Below are 22,438 nucleotides of genomic sequence, written 5' to 3'. Positions count from 1 at the left end.
GTGCTATTTTTCCTTCTGTTAGCAAATAATGACTTCTGTGTGTGTGTGTGTGTGTGTGTGTGTGTGTGTGTGTGTGTGTGTGTGTGTGTGTGTGCATGTGTGTGTGTGTGTGTGCACGCGTGTGGGTATGGTGTGTGTGTGTGTGCATACTGCGTCTGTGGTGAATTCAGGAGGGTTGTCGTTGACGTCAGTGATCCTGATGACAGTGGTGGCAGTGTTGGAAAGGCCGTAGGTGGGGTTTCCCTCCATGTCAGTGGCCTGGATGATCAGGGTGTACTGAGGGACTTTCTGGAACCAAACAGAAAACAAAGACAGTCAAAAATGGGGAGAAGTATCTATCTGCATTTTCATAGAATTTCTAATAGTCCGTAGGATGCAGATATATTACCACAGAAGAGGAAATATTAGCTTGTGATTTATGTTTTTGTCAATATGTACATAAGTATAAAAGACATGATTTTAATAATCAAACAACGTTTTGGTTGTCCATCCATCCATTATCTTTACACCCTTGTCCCTTAGTGGGGTCGGGAGGGTTGCTGGTGCCTATCTCCAGCTAACGTTCCGGACGAGAGGCAGGGTACACCCTGGACAGATCGCCAGTCTGTCGCAGGGCAACACAGAGACACACAGGACAAACAACCATGCACACACACACTCACACCTAGGGGCAATTTGGAGAGGCCAATTAACCTGACAGTCATGTTTTTGGACTGTGGGAGGAAACCGGAGTACCGGAGAAAACCCATGCATGCACAGGGAGAACATGCAAACTCCATGCAGAAAGACTGGGGCCGGGAATCAAACCCAGAATCTTCTTGCTGCAAGGCAACAGCTCTACCAACTGCGCCACTGTGCAGCCCACGTTTTGGTTGTATATCATTTTAAATTTAAATAGGAATCATTTTGGGCTTGACTGTGTGTAGTATTAATCTAGACACATTTATTACATTTGCAATCTTGAATGTCCTTTCAGTCATTTCCACCTGCTACTTTATGCCAACATAACAAGAGGACTAGATGTGTATCAATCCCTTGGCCATAAAAAATAACAGCTTAAAATTTTCACTTAGATCTCTATTAGTTTTTTATGTCAACAAAATACAAAATAAAGAAACTGAACAAAGAACTGTCTATGGAAAGCACAATGTTATAACAATATAGCAGATTAGTATATTCATCCGCTATTATTCCAGTCCTTGGTCTTCATCAACGACCATTCATTAATCCATTATCCCATACGCTTATACCTGTGGGGTTGTGAGGGGTGCTGATGCCTATCTCCAGCGGTCAACAGAAGAGAGGCATTGAAGTCATTCTTCATTTAAGTCTCATAAAAAGTTACTTTTTCCTAATTTTCCCATTGTGCTTCTTGTGTCAATTTTTACGTCAAAAATATTTCTTCTATGGTTGTTATCCACTGGTGTCGTTTTATGATGTAAAGCGTTTTGAACTCCCTTGTTTGCTAAAATGTGCCATACAAAAGAACTTGATTGATTGATTGATTGATTGATTGATTGATTGATTGATTGATTGATTGACTGACTGACTGACTGACTGACTGACTGACTGACTGACTGACTGACTGACTGACTGACTGACTGACTGACTGACTGACTCTGGAACGTCTGGAGATGATTATGCAAATAAGGATTCTTCATAAATCAAGAAAATTATAAAAAACATTGACCATCTTATTCATGAGACTATCTTGGGAAAGCAGAGCATCTTCAGTCAGAGGTTTCTTCAGATTCATTATAGAGCAGATCGCTGAAGAGGATTTTTCCTGCCAACGGCCATCAACATCATTTAGAATTTGATGATGAAATGAAGGTGAAACGAAAGAAGGATGTTGAATTGATGAGGACTGGACTGAGATAAATGCGGTGGCATTAGTGACGTTAGGAAAACATTTGTGGATGAGGAGTGAAGGGGAAAAGGATACATCAGAAGGAAATGGAGTAGGAAGTCTTGGCTGAACTGAATTTATGAGTTTTGAAACACACATGAGCCAACAAGACATGAAAAGCAGAAGGAAGATTAGAAGAAGAAATGGCAGGATGAGGGATGAAGGGATGTTTATTTGCAAACTTTGTGAATCTCGCAAAGATGAGGATGAAATGACGTTACATATAAGAGCTGGGAAGCTCAAGCAGAGATGATGCAGGCAGAGAGTGTAATACAACCTGGCTCCCACTAGGGGAGCAATCGGTGCGAGTGGAGGAGGACATGACATCACCAGAGATGATGGAGGAGGAAGCAGACACTGAGAAGGAAGCGAAGGCCCGAGATGTTTGGCTTCTGTGGTGGTGCTGTTTGTTGAGCTTCTGAGGAGGAATGCTGAGATGTGGATCTGGAAGTCCGAGGTGATCCAGGAGGAGCTACTTTCCGGAATATGAAAGTAGTTGGAAGAAACTTAACTTGTTGTCTGCGTGGCTGAATGAGATTCCTTTCTAATGTAGAGAGCTTTGAAGGTTAGCGACGACGTAGGACATATGAGGCCTTGACGAATTGAGATGCCTGCGGTGGAGCGCTGGGACGTGGATGTGTTGGTGGTGTTTGACTGAGTGAATCAGGAAGGTGGTGGTCGCCCGGAAGAACAACCCCGATGTCAGACGCCTCTAAGCGGTCTATGCAAGGCTGGCCCAAGACATGACCAAACTAAGTGGCCGCTTAGGGCCCCGGGGCCACTAAGGGGCCCCCTAAGTGGAACTTTTTTTTATTAATTTTTTTTTTTTAAGTAGTGATTTCTATATGATTATATTAACAAAATCACATAAATTAATTATCTATCAATCAATCAATTAAATTTTATTTGTATAGCACATTCAGCAGCAAGGCATTTCGAAGTGCTTTACATAATTAAAATAAAAACAGCATGTGACAGTAAAGAGAAAGAGATTTTGGAAAAAAGAAACAATGAGAGAGAAATAAAAAGAAATTAATAAATACATCAAATACCCACACTAATCCTAATTTAGCCATAAGCAAATCTAAACAGGTGGGTTTTAAGTTGAGGCACCCAGTGTTACAGCTGTTTTACAGTTTTCTGGAAGTTTGTTCCAAATTTGTGGTGCATAGAAACTGAATGCTGCTTCTCCTCGTTTGGTTCTGGTTCTGGGGATGCAGAGCAGACCAGAACCAGAAGATCTGAGGGGTCTAGAAGGTTGGTACAGCAATAACAGATCTTTAAGGTATTGTGGTGCTAAACCGTTCAGTGATTTATAAACTAACATCAGTATTTTAAAGTCTATACTTTGAGCTACAGGGAGCCAGTGTAGGGACTTTAAAACTGGTGTTATGTGCTCTATCTTCCTGGTTTTAGTGAGAACGGGAGTAGCAGCGTTCTGGATCAGCTGCAGCTGTTTGATTGATGTATTAGTCAGACCTGTGAAGATGCTTGCTGTAATCAATGCGGCTAAAGATAAACGCATGGATGAGTTTCTCTAGATCGTGCTGAGACATCAGTCCTCTAATCCTGGAGATGTTCTTCAGGTGGTAGAAGGCCAACTTTGTGACTGTCTTAATGTGGCTCTGAAGGTTCAGGTCAGAGTCCATCACTACTCTCAGATTTCGGGCCTGATCGCTGGTTTTTAGTTGTAATAACTGAAGCTGTGCATTGACTCTAGTTCGCTCCTCTTTTGGTCGAAAGATAATAACTTCAGTTTTGTTTCGGTTCAGCTGGAGAAAGTTTTGGCACATCCACACATTTATCTGTTCTAAGCATCTATTCAGTGACTGGATGGGTTCAAAGTCATCTGGTGACATTGTGATGTAGAGCTGTGTGTCATCCGTGTAATTATGGTAGATAAACCTATTTCCTGTTATAACCTGAGCCAGTGGGAGCATATAGACATTGAAAAGTAGGGGTCCTAGGATAGAACCTTGGGGTACCCCACATGTACCCTTTGACCTCTCTGATGAGAAGTTTCCGATTGAAACAAAGAAATCCCTGTTCTTTATGTAAGATTCAAACCAGTTAAGAACTGGACCGGAGTGTCAGACCCAATTCTCCAGTCGATTCAGTAAAATGTCATGGTCAACAGTGTCGAAAGCTGCACTGAGGTCCAACAGAACCAGCAATGTGGTTCTCCCACAGTCTGTATTTATATGGATGTCATTGAACACTTTTACAAGGGCCGTCTCCGTGCTGTTGTGAAAAAGTAGTTTGTTTTTTTTACAATAATAAATATTTGATTATGTATGTAGAAGTCTTTCTTATAAGGGCAAAAAGAAAAATAAATAAATAAATTGCTCTTGGGGGGCCCCCTGGTGGTCGCGGTAGGTACCGCACTGAACGGTAATATGAGCTGCTGTGAAGAGCACATCCAAATCTCCTCACCTGGTATAAATAAAAAAAATGTATCTATTGTAATTACTCCTAAGAGAAATTAATTTAATCAAAGAATGTCATGAATATGTGTGTAGAGCTGCACTGACTGCAGTTTTCTGGCCGATCGCCAATTACCAATCTTTAAAAAACCTAATCTGCAGATTTTGATTTTGGCCAATACCAATTTTTTTTTGTCTGAAATGTTGCCAAATGTAGCAAGAAAGTCACTGAGTTGGCAACAGTGGGGTGAATATTGTTAACTGTAAACATGCAGACATGACCTGGTGGGCCGGTCTGCCCCGGTGTAAAACCTCTCACTGTAGAGCAGAAGAGGACAGAGGCAGATTTTTAAACCTTTGCTGACGAAGATAAGATCAGTGGATAAGATTGGCTTCATGTAAGTATTGGCCAAACACCAATCCCCCAAAGTTAAAGAAATCGGCGCAGATAAATTGACCAATAAATGTATCCCATATATACCCTATATATATATATATATATATATATATAATATAAACATCACTGTCAGAGATGCAGTAAGCAGTGTTGTAGTACTCGAAATCGGACCATTTTTTGATGAGGACTCGGCATTTTATTTCAAGACCAGTTGAGACCGCAACTGTGAAAATATCACTAAGCGTACAGCATATTTTCCAGTTTATTTGTTAACATCTTTGTTTTCAGTGGATGCAAAACGCACCGATTAAAATCCAAGCAATAACGTGTTTCTGTTACTCCCCCTCCCCACCTTTCACTTGCACGCGGCTGCGAGACATGCACAGTGGATTCCTCTGAGCGGCAGAAGATCTGTCTAATCGTCAGAAATAGAATTGCGCTGCATAAATCATAAGAAATCCGATGGCCACAGCTAACTCAGCAGCGCTTCGCTTTCACAGATGGTGAGGACTACGTTTAACTTTTTTCATCACTTAGAAAAGAAGCTCAAAGAAAGGTGCTAACATCACGTTGACGTGATGTGAGCAAAGCCAGCTGTACAGAGACATAAGCATTTGTGATGGAAAAAAAGTTGTCACTCACTGCGCTGAATTATTGTGCGGAGGTGTTGACTGACTTGTCGCATATATGGGACAACGCTGTGTCCAAAAGTCTGCAATATAGTGATGTGACATTCAGGAACAGTCCGATTCTTCTGAATGGCTTTTTACTTAGAACATAGGACTGGAGTGTCACTGAGAGCCGTTCTTTGTTCTTGTAATACACTGCAGTAGTAGCTATCATTATTTTATTTAATCATGTACATTGATATTTTTTTAATTAACAAATAAATAAAACACAAGAACGAAAGAGTACGCAGAGCATGCACATTGCTCTATGATTGTTTTTGTTCAAAGTGGCAGGTGTAATGTCACCATTGTCAGACTACCTGGCTTCATGTAGCGGGAGAGAGGGTGAAAACAGTCACGGTGAGCGCCTTGTGCTTGGTTACTTCTTTGTTGCTCCTTGGTCAGTGTTCATAGTTGAGTGTTATTTACCGTCAGGGCATTGCCTCAATTGCTATGTGTAATGGTGCAAACAGTGATGGTTTCTGACATGAGCAATATGGGCAAACACCCAGGGTGTTATCTTTTTAGGGATGGCACGAGACCACCACGGATTGTAGCACAAACATGGAAGCACTTCATTTTAATATTGGTAAAATTTATTAAGTATTTAATATCTAGGTGTTTTATGGGAATATGGATCTTTCAGATCAATTTGAGAAGCAATTTTGATCATATTTCACATTTTATCATGTCATTTAGCGTGGGCCGCTGGTCTTGGTCTTGATTCAGTCTCGACTTCCCTCGGTCTTGGTCTCGACTTGGTCTCGGACCCTAAAAGTCTTGGTCTTGCCTCGGTCTCGATACGCTCTGGTCTTGGTCTTGTCTTGGTCTCGGGTTAGGTGGCCTTGACCACAAAACCTCCGGACATCTACTATTTTATAGTAGATGTGTAAATTATCTATCAATCTGACTGTTGATTGTAGCCAGTCCACATTATTAGCAGATCTAGAGGGCCCCAAAACCAAATTTTGCTTAGGGCCCCATGGAGACTTGGACCAGCCCTGGGTCTATGGCCATGGGACTTAGACCCAGGGCCATCCTTCACCTTCAACAAAATGTTGAAGGTGAAGGATAACCTTCACCTTCAACATGAAGGTGAAGGTTGTTGAAGGTGAAGGATAACCCTCTGATGGATGTTGAACTGACGATAAAGTGGAGACGGAGCTCAAGTATAGAAGATAGCGTGCAGGCATTTGCGACTTGGAGTTTGTCTCGTTACTGCAAGATGAGAATGTTCGGCAACAGATGGGATATTGAAGATCATCGTCTGAATCAGAAAGGTAGAGCTGAATAACCACGTCGCATTCTGTGGTGAGTTGAATTTGTAGATTTGTAATCATAGCAAGAGTCATAGGTCTGACGGTTGACGAAACGTAACAGACTGAGATGCCTGGGTGAGTATAAATAGGCAGCCTGGAAAATTAGAGGTGTAGTTTGGGTGTGGCCCAGCTCCCGAACTTAAATTAACACATTAACATTATTTAGTTATTTTCCCATATTTTGGTGGATTTTACAGAAAAGTTGTTTATGTTTATTTTGTATATGTGTACAGGACTTGGTGTTTGAGAACCCCAGAGCCAAATTCACTCATTACAGTAGTTATTGCTCAATAATATCGTATGTCACCAGGCAGGTTTGTCAAATAATTCTTGATAATCATGTGTTGTTACAACTTATTAATTTTAATGAAAAATCACAAACTTTAATAATAACTGCCCTTCGCCTTTTTTAATAGTTATTCATAGCCAAACCAATATTGTTGTAAAATAACCTGTTTATGGTTGACAAAGTGGAAGTAGACTGGGTTTTATTGGTAACAACTACATATGACAAACAATTAAGAAATGAAAAAGGACCCAGTACCTTGCAGAACATCCACTCAAACACAAGCCCAACATACCTCCCGATCCAGGCCTGCAGCAACAGTGATGATGTCACCAGTCCTGTTGTTTATGGTAAACATATTATATGACGGACTTTGGGGATTCTGAGAAAGTATCTTGTACCGCAACATTCCATTGGCCATTTTTGGGTCATCCTTATCCACTGCTGTCACTGTCATTACAAATGATCCTGCAGAAAAATAGAAGTAGGTACAATGTAAAACATTTGAAGGTGGTTTAAATTGAAATTAAATCCACCTGCTGCCTTGACAAGCCAATTTAGGTCAGCAAGAAAATTATATTGGCTTTAACTCAGAAATTAAAGTTCAGGAAGTTGATTTGACAACAAGAGACAAGTTGTGTAAACATTGTTTTTAAATTAATCTTGAATGGTGAGTTTTAACTTATTGCTGCAATTTAAACCAAATAATTATTTCACAAAGTGCAAGAAAAAAACTTTAGTTACATATAGTAACTAGGTTTTATGAGTATAGGCGCAGCCCTTTAAGGCTATTGCCTCGTTTATCCCTCGCGCGCAGCGCCCACCTGCTGGGTGGACCCCACCTCGGTCTGTATAAATATCGGTCAGACCAGACAAACGGCTCCCTAACAGCGCTTTTCTTCAGCTATTCAGGAACCAATGAGGCCCACATCTTAAAGGGCTGCCCCTATGCTCATAGAATCTGGGGTTACAATACGTAACCAACGTTCTATATCGTATAGGCTTTGCCGGATGTAATCTATGCCTCACTGAGTGCATCCAGACCACCACCATGAAGCATCTGCTCGCATATAACAACAAACAGTCTCAGCCTAGAGTGCATAATTACGCACTCCCGGCCTCCCATACAGCAGAAGACCAGAGAATAGGCTCTGGTCAGAAAGGTTGAGATAAACAGACCTGCTGCTGTGAACAGGAGCAACGAACGTTACAAACTGTAACAGTGTAACGATGAACAGAACAGGCAATTTATTATACGGCACTTTGGACAACTATGTTGTTCTCAAATGCTTTGTAAATAAATGTAACAAAAATAATTATTCTGTCAGAACTCTGAGGACAGAATGGGTCAAAGAGAACATGGAAACATCACACATGTAAAACCAAATAAATGAGGCCAGAGACGACCAGGAATCTGCCGTGCAAATGTCCTCCACAGACATTCCTCCACGAGGAGCTGTGGAGGATGAAATCCCTCTAGTGGAGTGAGCTCTCAGATGCTCTGGAGGAGAGAGTCCAGAGGAAGTGTAAGCCTGTGAGATGGCCTCACACAACCAGTGAGAAAGACGTTGGGTGGACAGAGGACGCCCCACTGAGTTATCTCTGCAATGCACGAACAGACGCTGAGAGTGATGCAGTACAGTCATGGCCAAAAGTTTTGAGAATGATTCAAATGTTAATATTTACAAAGTCTACTGGCTTCAGTTTTTATAATGGCAATTTGCGTATACTCCAGAATGTTATAAAGAGTGATCAGCTTAACAGCAATTAATTGCAAAGTCAATATTTGCCTAGAAAATGAACTTTATCCCCCAAAACACATTTCAACTTCATTTGCAGCCCAGCCTTAAAAGGACCAGCTAACATAGTTTCAGTGATTGCTCCATTAACACAGGTGTGGGTGTTGATGAGGACAGGGCTGGAGATCAATCTGTCATGATTAAGTAAGAATGACACCACTGGACACTTTAAAAAGAGGCTGTTTCATTGTTTCTCTTCTGTGAACCATGGTTATCTCTAAAGAAACATATGCAGTCATCATTGCACTGCACAAAAATGGCCTAACAGGGAAGAGTATCGCAGCTAGAAAGATTGCACCTCAGTCAACAATCTATCGCATCATCAAGAACTTCTAGCAGAGAGGTTCCATTGTTGCCAAAAAGGCTCCAGGGCGCCCAAGAAAGACCAGCAAGTGCCAGGACCGTCTCTTAAAGGTGTTCCAGCTGCGGGATCGGGCTACCAGCAGTGCAGAGCTTGCTCAGGAATGGCAGCAGGCAGGTGTGAGTGCATCTGCACGCTCTGTGAGGCGGAGACTCTTGGGGCAAGGCCTGGTCTCAAGGAGGGCAGCAAAGAAGCCACTTCTCTCCAGGAAAAACATCAGGGACAGACTGATATTCTGCAAAAGGTACAGGGACTGGACTGCTGAGGACTGGGGTAAAGTCATTTTCTCTGATGAATCCCCTTTCCGATTGTTTGGGACATCTGGAAAACAGCTTGTTCGGAGAAGACGAGGTGAGCGCTACCACCAGTCTTGTCTCATGCCAACTGTAAAGAATCCTGAAACCATTCATGTGTGGGGTTGCTTCTCAGCCAAGGGAGTCGGCTCTCTCACAGTCTTGCCTAAAAACACAGCCATGAATAAAGAATGGTACCAGATGTCCTCCGAGAGCAACTTCTCTCAACCATCCAAGAGCAGTTTGGGGATGAACAATGCCTTTTCCAACATGATGGAGCACCTTGCCATAAAGCAAAGGTGATAACTAACTGGCTCAGGGAACAAAACATAGAGATTTTGGGTCCATGGCCTGGAACAGTGGTCCCCAAACATTTTCCTATGAGGGCCACATAACTTTTTCCTTCTCTGGTGGGAGGCGGGAGTCAGTTTGTAACAGAAAAAGTGTGACGATTGCAGGAGTGAAAATATTTATAAATGTAAAAATATTTTGTATCCAGAAAGTGCAATCAAATAACTCTCTCTGGGTTCTTCACAGAACAAGTCAGGAAATAAATAATAACCAAACAACCCTCTCTGGGTTCTTCACAGAAAAAATCCAGGAAGGATTATAGTCCCTATTTTCCGAACTATGAGCCGCACTGGACTATAAGCCACAACCCCAATTTTTTTTTATAAACCAGTAAACATACACATCTATGTGGAAGCCCATTTCCGCCACTCTGTTAAAAAAATAAATAATAATTATCTCATTATAATGAGATAGTATCTCATTATTTTGAGATAATTTATTTTATGCCGGTGGGGTGAGAGAATGCATTTTTCTCAGCTGCGCCAATTGGGCTCTCATCATAACTGAGTTCAGCCCCACTCACAGATAAACGATCATCTGAGATGGAATAACCAAACTTTTCTCAGTTGATGGAAAATCCCAGGCTCAGCAGATGTGTTGCCAGCTTCTGGGTCTGAATGGCGGCTTCCTCTTTGGACCGAGCCAGTAAAAGCAGGTCATTCAAATAGAAGAGGACTCTCATCCCTGCCGCAGTGGCTGCGGCGTTGTTTCCACACATTTGGAAAACGTGCGCGGGGTGAGAGAATAACCGAACGGCATATGGTTGTACTGATACTGGGTCTCCTGGAAGGAGAAACACAGATACTTCCGGTGTTTCAGGATGATGGGGACGTGGAAGTTTGCATCTTTTAAATCTATGGAGGTGAACCTGTTGTCCTGGTGAACATTTTCCAGCACTCATCTGATTAACATGTGGAATGGCCTCTCCACGAGCGAGCTGTTGAACAGGGGCAGATCGAGAATGGGTCTCACTCCTCCTGTTTTTGGGGACCAGAAAATAGCGGGAATCAAACCCCGCATTTTCCTCTCCCTGGGGAGCTGTGGAAATTGCACCTTTCGACACCAGTTCCTGCAGCGGCGACCTGCTCCGGAGATGGTAGAAGCGTCTCCACGATCCCCTTGAAAGGCGGAGGCCTGCCTCCAAACTGCAGCGTGTAACCCCTGCTGATTAGCCGATCCATCCACCTGTCCAGGGAACATGGTAGGGTGCGGCCCTACCAGGCGGAGGACGGACTCCGAAACCTTCTGGGTCTTCTTAGACTCCAATAGGAGAGAGTGGAAATTGTTTTTTCAACCGCAGTGAAGTTAGTTTCAAGTTGGATATTCGAGCTCCGGGGAGTAGCGGTGTTTAGCCAAAGGTTGATCCGATTTATGAACGCTAATGTCGGCCGGCGGTTCTCCAACGCTCCTGGCCGCAGCGCCCGAAGGTTCACTTAGGGACTGACAACAAATTGCTGAATCAAACCTTCTTGTCAAAGAAATGTTAATAAATGCTCTGAATTGTAACCAACTAACTAATTGTAAGTGCTATTTCATGCTTTTACATGAGACTCAATATCATCTATTAAATTTTAAAGTCATACAATATTTTCAATTATTTTAATATTAAATAATAGAATGTTTTCTTCAATAGCTTCCAGGTCATGTGACCTATTGATTCAAAATCACTTTCAAATAATTATACCAGTCTCTATAGATGAGGCACAAACTTTTGTTTTCCTTTTTCAGCCATTTTCCACTTTTTTGGATTTTTTTGGTCAAAATTGAGTGTTTTTCTTCAATAGCTTACAGGTCATGTGACCTGTTGACTAAAAATCACTTTCAAATAATTATACTAGTCTCTATAGATGAGGCACAAACTTTTGTTTTCCATTTTTAGCCATTTTCCATTTTTTAGGATTTTTTTGGTCAAAATTTAGGGTTTTTCTTCAATAGCTTCCAGGTCATGTGACCTGTTGACTCAAAATCACTTAGAAATTGTTCTACTAGTCTCTATAGATGAGGCACAAACTTTTTTTTTCCATTTTTAGCCATTTTCCATTTTTTAGGACTCTGTTTGGTCAAAATTGAGTGTTTTTATTCAATAGCTTTCAGGTCATCTGACCTGTTGATTCAAAACCTGTGTGAAATTGTTCTACCAGTGTGTATAGATGATAGTGAAATGTTGTCTGTGGAGCCCTCACATCAATAATCCATAGATCCGAACAACAATATCCCTCAGTGCTGACGCATCTTCTGCTGTTTTGATTGAACAAAGTAGGAGGGACGACAGCTCCAAGATGGCCGCCGTATTTCCTGTGCCGGAGCAGCCAATGCGGGGTCTACTCTTATATTATCTCTATGTGTGCCAGCCTTTGAACTCATTCTACTGTTCAACAACAAACCTAACATGAAAACACCACCACCTGCTGGCTGGGAAGAATTACTGCCAGCACAATTTTGAAACAACTACATGCTCCAGTCCAAAGTTGCTCAAACTTTGATTTTGCCAGATGCAGCTAATTGTCAGCTTTCTAAACACTGCTTAAAGCAGGGGTGTCCAAAGTCGGTCGTCGAGGGCCGGCATCCTGCATGTTTTAGTTCTCTCCCTGGTTTATCACATCTGCATCAGATAATGGCTCGTTAGAAGGCCTAAGAAGAACATTGACATGCTGAAAAGATTGTTACTACCACTAGGGAGAGAATTAAAATGTGCAGGATGCCGGCCATCGAGGACCAACTTTGGGCACCCCTGGCTTAGAGGGTACGTCTAATTTTCCATGTCGTGAATGTTACTTCTTGTCAGATACAGTAGCAAACCAAAACCTTCATGCCCTGGATTCTTGTTCACTGTTGTTCAGGATGAATGATTGCTCCAAAGTTAAGGAACCTGATTCAATCAGCTGAATTTATTGAGTATTTTTACCAGTTGACTATATTATTAAAATGGAATGTTTGAAATGAAATCCGTCTGTGAAGTACCTTGAAAAATCATCTCATGCAATTGCCATGATGTAAAATCAAAACAACAAAAAAACCTCAATACAATATTAAGGTTGGTGTAATTTAGCCTTGAGAGGCTTGATTGCTGTATTTGAGTCTTGGTTTTTTAAGGCTTTTAATATTTTAGAGCATTGAGCACCGGGTCATTTAGGACCATGTTATATTTCTATTTATTGTTGGGTTGATGCAAACATCGTTGACTAACTTCACTGTAACTAAATCTTCCTAGCGGTATAAATATGATCGATCGATCAATTTGACTGTACCGGGTTTGGATCCCTCAGGAACAGAACCATTGAAGATGGTGTGTGTGAACTCTGGTCTGTTATCATTCTGGTCGATGACGTTGATGACGATGTCAATTGGGTTCTCCACTTGGTTGCCATTCAGATCCACAGCATGGGCTCGTAACTATATGAAAAAAAACACACAAGGAAGATCATGCGAAACACTTGGAATTCCCTCAGCTTGGTGCACGTATGCACTCAGTCGCTGCATTCTTTTGTTTTGAAAGACAATCCTCCTCCTTGAAAGATGATACTCCTATAGCACTATTAGCACTATTGTGGCGCTGCACTATTAATGCAGCGCCACAAGGCTGTGTGTGTGGTAGGCTACCACTACCACTGTTCCCCTTTAATCTCTATGGACTGGTGCCACCAAAACTATCTCTTCATCAATGCAGGCTAAACCAAGGAGCTGGTGGAGGATTGCTCCAGGCAGAGAGTCAGATTCACCTCAAAGAACACCGGTGGACATCCAGGTAGTGGACACTGAGAGTAATTGATACCTGGATGTTTACCTGAACAATGAACTAAACTGGATTCACAACTATAGCTATGTTTACATGCACAAAATTCCTTAATAAGATTTAAATGTATTTGGTTTAAATATTGTTCAATTGTCTTATATCACAAAGTTAGTGCTGTGTCATTGTGAATGCTGTGGTGAACACAGTAACAAAAGTTCTCACACCCTATTCAGATGCTATTTCTAATCTTTCCTCATCTTTAATGTGGCATGTACTGTTATATTAAAACATCAGGACAGTTTTTTTTTGTTTTCAATACATATTGAATGTTTTACTGCAAGTGTCATTTCCCCTTTAAAAAAGAAAGTGACAGCTGTCTCAGGAAAGCCCGCCCCCGCTCCTCACTTTCAGCAGATATAATATCTGCTTTCCTGAGCATTGAAATGTGAAGCTCATAACTTCACAGTTGCACAGACTGGCACACAGGTTTCACGGGTTCTTTTCCTGAAATGCTGTAATTGATTTATGCCAAACATGCCTTCTGTCCTGATGCACAAAATAATTATCATCTGTTCATAAAACATTGTTTTTGTCCACGTTCTCCCTGGCAAACATTATGTTTGTTTTTGAAAACTAAGTTTTTCTCTTTGCACACACTCAATTAAAGTTAAACTTGAGCAGTGCTTTTCTCACTCCAGAGACAGTGAGAAATGGACTGTTGTATCAACAGTAGCCAGTAGCTCTAGGTTTTAACATGTACGTTCAGGTTGAACCTGCTGCAGCGGCCAGACCTGACATGTTAGCAGTCTATATGAATGTCCTACACTTATAGTTTATTTTTTGTAGTGGAATGGCTTATTTCAAGATCGGAAAGGCTAAAACACTAACCTGCAAAAGATTTCAACAGTGCAAATCTCTTGCAAAATGCACTGTAACAATGTCCTAATCAAGTGTATTTGATGCGATAAACCTGTATATGATTTTAGCCTTTTAACTGGGAATAAATGTGGGCATGTCCAAATTTCCTTCTTACCTGAAATAGTATTTTGAATTCAATCTTACAGAAAATATTTCATCTGTATCTTTCATTCATATTACTAACATGAATGCCATGGCAAAACCAGGAACAAGTCTCCCCGGGGAAGTTTTGAGTTATTTAAAGTATGGATTCTATATGATAAAAAATAGATATGACCATTAAAATGTTCTCAGCAAACAATCTTACCTCAGCGTTTCAAAAGAATTATTCCCAAACCTGATGATCTAGTTGAGGGACTTAGCAAAGGCTATTCATGTCCATTATTTTTGCACTAACCCCACCCCTGCTGGAGTGAAATACAGTAAAAAAAAAAAAACACCAAAAAAAAACTCCAAAAAAACAAATCTGTTGAGGGAACATGTCAGATATTTGAGTAAATGTGCACACAACTAAATACTGTACTGATTCATCTTCAGCATTACATCTTTGGAAATCAGCTTGTAACATCTTGGCAACACAATACCTTAAGAATGTATCAGACTGTGAGGAGGGTGTCTGTTCTCCACTCTCTCTTCAGGTCACCCTACAGATGTGGTTTTGCAGTACTCTGGCTCTGTCATTTCAAAATGTTTTTTTCTACTGAACCAATTATTTTGTACATTTTGATGTGTTATATAACTGTTTTATGGGGAAGATTTGTCTAATGTCTGACTGAGATATCATTCTGAATATACAGCCTAAGAGAATTAGTAAAACAACATTCAACTTCATGACAGCCATGAGAAACATACTGGCCTTCATGATATATCTGTTTAGCATAATATTTTCAAAGATGCTGAAACTATTAATTGATTGGCCTTGATCAGTCATTCCCTAACAGTGAATGTAGCATCAGTACAGGGCGCTCAAAGAGGCAAAACCTTCCTCATGAATAAACATGTAGGCCAATCTCAGCTCCAAGCACTGACAACTACATCCAGTCACATGAATATTCATCACATGTCTTAAATGCAAATTACCCTGCTGTGACTCCATATTTTCAATCCCCAGTGTGATCCGTGTGCACATTCCAACAGATAAGAAGGTTAGACTTTGCTCTGCAAGCTGTTGGATATTAAATATAGTGGAAAAAAATGAAGTCCTTATTTAGAACAAAATTAAGAGGAAATAAAGGAGTGGATGATGATGCCACAGAGCCGGTGTGAGATTGAGAAGATTAGTAGCAGATCTGTCAACATGTATGGTGCTTCTGGATTGGCTGCAATGCAAATGCCAGCCAATAGAATGCCAGATACCATTGTGCCTAGATATTTCAGCTTCTCAAGCTGCATTATCTCTCTAGTATTTTAGATCTGCTCTAAGAAAAAAAATCCACATATACACAAGTTTTCTGTGAGTGATTTAGAATTCCACTCTACGAAAAATTCAGTGAATAAATGACTCCACACATACTGAACCATAAATAAGCTGGGAGTCCACCAGCCTTGTAAAAACCAGCCCTTTGTTCAGAGGGTCTGACCTCAGATATTGAAAATCGATTGCTTGCTGGAGGCGTGAACTCTGTTGAAGATGGAACCAATCTGACTTAATTTTCCCAATCACAAATGTTTGGCAGTGATGTAATGTAATGTGCCAGCTCAACCATGTGCTAGAACTCAACAACATCTTTTCCAGCAATAAAACATTCCTCTTGTTTCAACTTTAATTCCTCAGTACTTGGAAGTGTGGCCAACACAGACTGAATGGCTTTGTTCATTTCCTCTGCTGCTATTGCCAAACTACAACCTTGTGTATTAAATATTTTTTTTACATTTTATACATCAGACTTGTATTGCGCTTCTTAAGAATTTCAAAATACTTCACAATCAAATCAGTCATTTCCATCCATGTACACATTCACATCAGACATCAATTCTAAAAGCGCAGAAAATCTGAATCGAGTGGAATTGTGTAGAAAGGCATTGGCCAGACTGGGGGTCCACTGCAGGGTTTCCCCCAGTGAATTATAAGTGCTTTACTAAAAATAAATTTTTCATTTTTATTTTTTTTTAATTAAAGCCGGATTGTAAGCGTCTCCGTTGCTCTGAGCATTTCACTGGCGGAGCAAATTTATTCCTAAAGATACATTTATAGTTTATGCATTTAAAGCCGGGAGAGCGGACCAATCACACACCTGGCGCCTCTGCGTGTTTTCTTGACCGCTACTGCTTCTTGATCTCAGCACAGATCACGCGCGTCTCCTTTCACTCAAACTGGACACTGGCTGACTTGTATGGATATTTACATCAACCCCCTGTGAGGAATTATGTTTCTTTAGAGAACTCTACATCAAGGTAAGAGTTTAAAACCCACTGCGTTAGCTCTGGTTGCGCAGCTCAGTGAGAACCGCAGAAATAACTAGTCGCGTTTTCAGAGGTACGCATTGAGGAGCGGTGAGAATTATTTACATTTGTGAGCAAAGAATTATATGCGGTGCTTACATCTCAATATGCTTCCTGGTGTGTGGCTCTGTCTTCCCTGAAAAGTTTATGTATGTGGTCCCGGTTGGCCGGTGCATTAGTGATTAAAGAACCAGCGCTAATCACTCATCATGCAGGTTCAGCCCGGTGAGGAGCTTTCGTGCTCTCCTCGTAGTCGCGTATCACGCTGGTTTTATATTATTTTATTATATAAAAATAATGCTGCTAAAATCATTAGCATCTCAAACAGCTTGCTTCTGTGTTAGATTTAGTGAAATCTGGGAGAGGGGAGTAGTTTAATTGGCCAAACTAAAAAGCAATAAATTATAATTGCAGTTTATTAATTTGTATTTGTGAACAAACAGATCTCAAACTCAAAGATTAAACTCATAGCATCAGAGTGTAGCTACGGTAACAAAACAATTTAACTATGAATATCGTTCTTTGAACTTTTACAAAATAAACTTGCTAGCTCCTTCAAATATTAAATTTAAATGTTAAACAATTTAAAATATTTTAATTTATGTATGCTGAAGCCATTAAATCAAATTTAGCAGCATTGATAATCTCAATAAATAAATGTTACATTTATATATCTCTGGTCTGTGTTAAAATATTAGCCTTTATGGGGCCCATGAAGCCCTGGGGGCCTGATGGAGCCACTGACTTAATTGAGATTAAACAGAAGTGCAAATAATTGATATTCATTTTAATTGTATTTTTTAATTTGTTGTTTTTAAGACTAGTTGTGGTTTTAGATGGCATTTCACTGACAATGTTTTCTCTTATGTTAAAATGTAATATGTTTATATTTCCTGTCAACTTTTAATGCAAAAACACGGTGGACCACCAATGGACCGCCCCGGCGCCACCGAGCTTAGCAAGTTTTCTGGGGAAAAACCCCTGCACTGTAATTCCTCTTAACACTCTTCTTCTGCTGCTATATGTGTCCACTGTACCACCTACTGATAGTATAAAACAAGTATAGGGATGTTGTAAATCAGGGGTCCAAACTTTTTCCTGGGAGGGCCACATAACTTTTCCCTTCTCTGGTGGGGGGCCGCAGTCAGTTTGTAACAGAAAAAGTGTGACGATTGCAGGAGTGCCTAAATGTAAAAAATTATTGTTTTCCACAATCAAATAACCCTCTCTGGGTCATTCACAGAACAAAAGTCAGGAAATAAATAATAACCAAATAACCCTCTCTGGGTTCTTCACAGGAAAAATCCAGGAAATAACACTATTTATGAAATAAATACCGTATTTTCCGGACTATAAGCCGCACCCCCAAAGTTATTTAAAAAAAACCCAGTAAACATACACATATAAGCCGTACCGGGCTATAAGCTGCAGATATCTCTGCCGCTCTAGGTTTTCCACAATGATGCAGCAGCACGCAGCAGAGGGGGGCAGACACCCGAAATTTGAGTCATTACAGGTCAATTGAATATTATATTTATTACGGTTGAAAAAGAAAAAGTTACCAAGTCTAGATTTAACTGAACTGATTACGGTAGTTTCCAAACGGTAACTGTAACAGTAAAAGTGCTGATCCTTTGTGTCTGCTACTAGCATGTGCTAAATGAAAATGGGCGCTTTTTTCTTCTTCTTGTTCTTCCTCTTTAGATTTTAACGGCAGCTTGCATCCATTATTGTTGCACTACTGCCATTACTGGATCCTAATATCTATACCTCAAATTCTCATAATGATCCCAGTATTATTTAAAAACCGAAAAATTTTCTTTTTCCCCTCAATGCTATTTAACTGATCAACAACATTCTCAAATTTCAATTCCCTATTAAAACCGAATTCCGTTTTAATGAGCGCTTTCTTCTTTTATTTCCAATTTTGACTTCACTTCTTGCTAAAGAGCCCCCTGGTGGTTGAAGAAAAATCCACATATAAGCCGCACCGGGCTATAAGCCACATGGTTCAAAGCTTAGGAAAAAAGTAGCGGCTTATAGTCCGGAAAATACGGTATATGGAAAAAAAAAATCTAATCTATCTCTGGTATTGTTCAGGGGGCCGCACCAAATGTGGAGGTGGGCCGGATCCAGCCCGCGGGCCATAGTTTGGGGACCACTGTTGTAAATAATTATTTTAGTAAGCTTTGCTCTCATGCAATGAGACTTACATGGAAGTTAGGGATGTGTTCTCTGTCCAGAGGTTTGGTGACGGACAGCTGGCCCGAGATTGGGTTGATGATGAAGATGCCAGTTGGAGGTTGGTCAGCACCAGGACCTGTCACACTGTAGCGCAGCATCCGGTTCTTATCCCGATCCCGATCTGAACGAATCTACAGAACAGGCAACAGGAAGGGGAGCAAAAATAAGACCAGCTGAGGTTTTAAAGGCCTTATTGTCTACAATATAGTTTCCTAAGCCAAAACAAAACCATCCATGCGACCTTAAAAGTTGTTCACTGATTTAAATAAGTTAACTTTCAAAGGGTATCTTGGATCCTAAGATCTGAGGCAGTACCAAGTGGGCAGCCCATCAGACCCATTCTGATCCATAGCAGACTGATTCCCTGATACGCTGCTGTGTATCAAGCACTAAAATCCAGGAATTGCCGAACAGTGAGAAAGGAGCTGAAGCTCAGTGGTTCTTCTATCCTTGTATGAAACACTGAATAATGAGCAGCTGGTGCTTGGCGGCAGGTCCAGCTGCCCTACAGCCAGAGTGGTGATGCAGCATCTGGCGGCTGATTGGTTAGCCTCATCGGGAAGCAGCATTAGATTCAGTGCGAGACAAGAAGAACTAATGACGAAAGAATCACACTCATCTCCTGCTCATAATTTATTGCCATTTACACCCTTTGAATATTTTTGGAGTTTTTGATTTGTATATTTGCAAAACTGCACTAATGTTATCTGTTTAGTGAGTTCTTCTTTTTCTTTCATCATATTCATATCCACTTTAAACTACTACATATAGTAATCTGTGTCTCCTACATTTCATGTGTATGGTTCATTGAATTTCAGTGTTTCCTCTTTCCAATAATTGTTTAATCTAAAACTTTTTTTTAAATTTCATGTAGTTTTTCCACAAGGTGAGTTTAACATATTGTAAATCTACCAATTTAGATGGGACACAAAACTAAAGTTAACCACTTTTTAATGACTTTGCAGAATAAAGGTATTTGTATTTATGGAATGGGGGAAATCCACTTTCATTTTTCCTAACAATAGAAACTGTCATAAACGTCAGAAAATGTGTGAATATTTGTAAGGGTGAGTGAGGACTGATAGTACTAACATTCAATTTATGGACAATAAAAATAACTACAAAGATTTATATGTTTTCGTACCGTTGCTCTACTCATCTTTCTCCAGGCAATTATTAATCACCTCAAAACTAAAAACTTTCATTTAAAAGGACTTTTTTTCCCCTTTGCTTAGCTGCTGACAGTCCATTAACACATTTTTGACCTGGGTCCTGGCAAAGCAGATGACAATGCAAAGGTCAAAAAGGCAAACAAAAAGCTGCTGTAAGCTTTACTGAGTAAAAGCTAAAACTATTTTTCCCCTATATTTATATTTATGCTTATAATTCATCACAATCTTAATGTTCCTTGCTGTGTTTTAAAGCATCTTGTATTTCAGTTACTGGTGCTCACATATAAACAGTAGAAAATAAGAAAATTTTAAATTGTAGCAATTTTTCAAAATTTTCAAGGTAATCAAATAGCTATATTAACAGCTGTTAGCCATTTTTTGGCATCAACTATTGGGCTGAATGATTGAATGTTAAAGAAACATGTCATACTGGCAGTTTAACAGACAGAGGTCTGATTAGTGAGGAAGAACCAAGCACAACAACACAAAGTTCTGCTGCTAAACCTTTATGTATTTTCTTTCAGAATGTGGCACCACTTAGGTGAAATTAAACAGGCTGTTAGACAGTACATGATTTATTGCCAAGAGGCATTGTTACAACATAGAAAAATCAATTTAACAAAAGTCATTTTTTGTGTAAATGTTATATGTCTTGGTGTGTGTGTGCGTGCGTGCGTGCGTGCGCGCGCGCGTGTGTGTGTGTGTGTCTTACCCTGACTAGATCCTCTGGGAACTGCCCTCTTGAGTTCTCAGGAACGTTGATAGGCGGAATGACCCAGTCCCTCTTTACCCGCCTCATGGTGCCATCGCCACCAACAACCACGCTACGCCATGGAAACAGGACCTCTAGCTGAGTCAGTGCTGTATCACCAGGCTTTACCTGCAGACAGTCAGCAAGGAAGAGTACACACTTAGCATCACGAGTGTGCACATGAACAACAAGTGTAGACTCAGAGAAACATGCTGACTCAGTTTATTTTTGACCTCATTTCCAAGGCCTGGATTACTGATCTTATTACAGTCTTAGTAAATGAGCAAATGATCATGTGCCACTGCAGCTGGCAGCTCTCTGAAAACAGCCTGTGACTATAATGAGACCTGAACTTACAGATCAAAATATTGCCCCTTTTCCACCAGCTTGGCTCGACTCGGCTCGGCTCGGCTCGCTTTCAGAGCTTTTCCACCGGCTTTTTTTCGGGGCCGGCCCTGCTTTTTAGGGCCCTGCTTCAGAGCAGGGCAGCCGGGCTGGCCCTGGTTTGGTGGGTGACACAAGCTTCGCTCCTGTTCTCTGATTGGCTGTGGGCTTGGACAGACGGAGCAGCAGAAGAAAAACGAAAGCGCAGCGTTTGAAACTCACTGCAACACGGAAGTGATGGAAGATACAAACAAGCAGTAAATTTAAAGAAACAAGTGTTCTGTTTATCTATGCTACCCGTAAATCCGTTCTACCTTGTGGTAATGCGCATGCATACATCGATGCTACGTCACAGCAGATTTCTTATAAATACGTCCTCCCTGTGGAAGTTTCGTTTCATGTGTTTTATTTCATCAAAGATTACGGTAAGCTTTATTTAATTTATTTTATACCTGGCATTCATTAAGTTGCTGTACTACTTCATGTTTTTATTTGGTGGTTAATTAGAACAAAATACGTTTGGGCTATTTTGTCCCTATATTTTAAAATATTTTAGTTTGATTACACTCCTTTTTTATCTTTAAGCTTTGCTAAAAAGATGTTGGCAGCGATACTATGTGGGATTGAAGCTGTGTAACAGACGTGTAATATTAGTGTATATTAATCATACCCTATAATTTCAGGTGCACAGTGACCTGTGCAGTTCGGTAAACACATTATGGCTGTGCTGCATTTGATAAAGTCTGTCATACAACGTATTAACACGCAAAAAAGAGTTGCGGTTATCAGTATTTGTCTATGTGTTTAATTCCAATAAAAACGTGTTTCCCCTGTCTGATACTGTTTTATTCTTACGAACACCTTTGTATTTAAAATATTTTTTAACAGGTAGGATATTCTAGTAAAAGGATTAGTGCATACATCTATAGCTTTTCATTTTAAACGGGTAGGATATTCAGATGAAAGAAATGATCTTGTGGTTTCGTCG

General features: G+C 40.5%; 1 protein-coding gene across 3 annotated transcripts in view; it reads right to left on the bottom strand.

The window, feature by feature from the left end:
* Positions 1–22,438, bottom strand: part of LOC103464061 (cadherin-2-like) — a 158,277-nt gene that overhangs the window by 61,947 nt on the left and 73,892 nt on the right. For all 3 annotated transcript variants that reach the window (XM_081606665.1, XM_081606666.1, XM_081606664.1), the window contains exons 4-8: positions 21,028–21,195; positions 19,113–19,274; positions 13,055–13,199; positions 7,298–7,470; positions 151–288 (exon numbers count right to left, since the gene is read on the bottom strand). In XM_081606665.1, coding sequence (XP_081462791.1) covers positions 151–288; positions 7,298–7,470; positions 13,055–13,199; positions 19,113–19,274; positions 21,028–21,195 — 786 coding nt within the window. The remainder of the gene's footprint in view (positions 1–150; positions 289–7,297; positions 7,471–13,054; positions 13,200–19,112; positions 19,275–21,027; positions 21,196–22,438) is intronic.

This window comes from Poecilia reticulata, chromosome 4, assembly GCF_904066995.2.
Source record: "Poecilia reticulata chromosome 4, P_reticulata-male-v2, whole genome shotgun sequence".
Lineage (NCBI taxonomy): Eukaryota > Metazoa > Chordata > Actinopteri > Cyprinodontiformes > Poeciliidae > Poecilia > Poecilia reticulata.
This window is presented reverse-complemented; position numbering and strand designations above follow the sequence as displayed.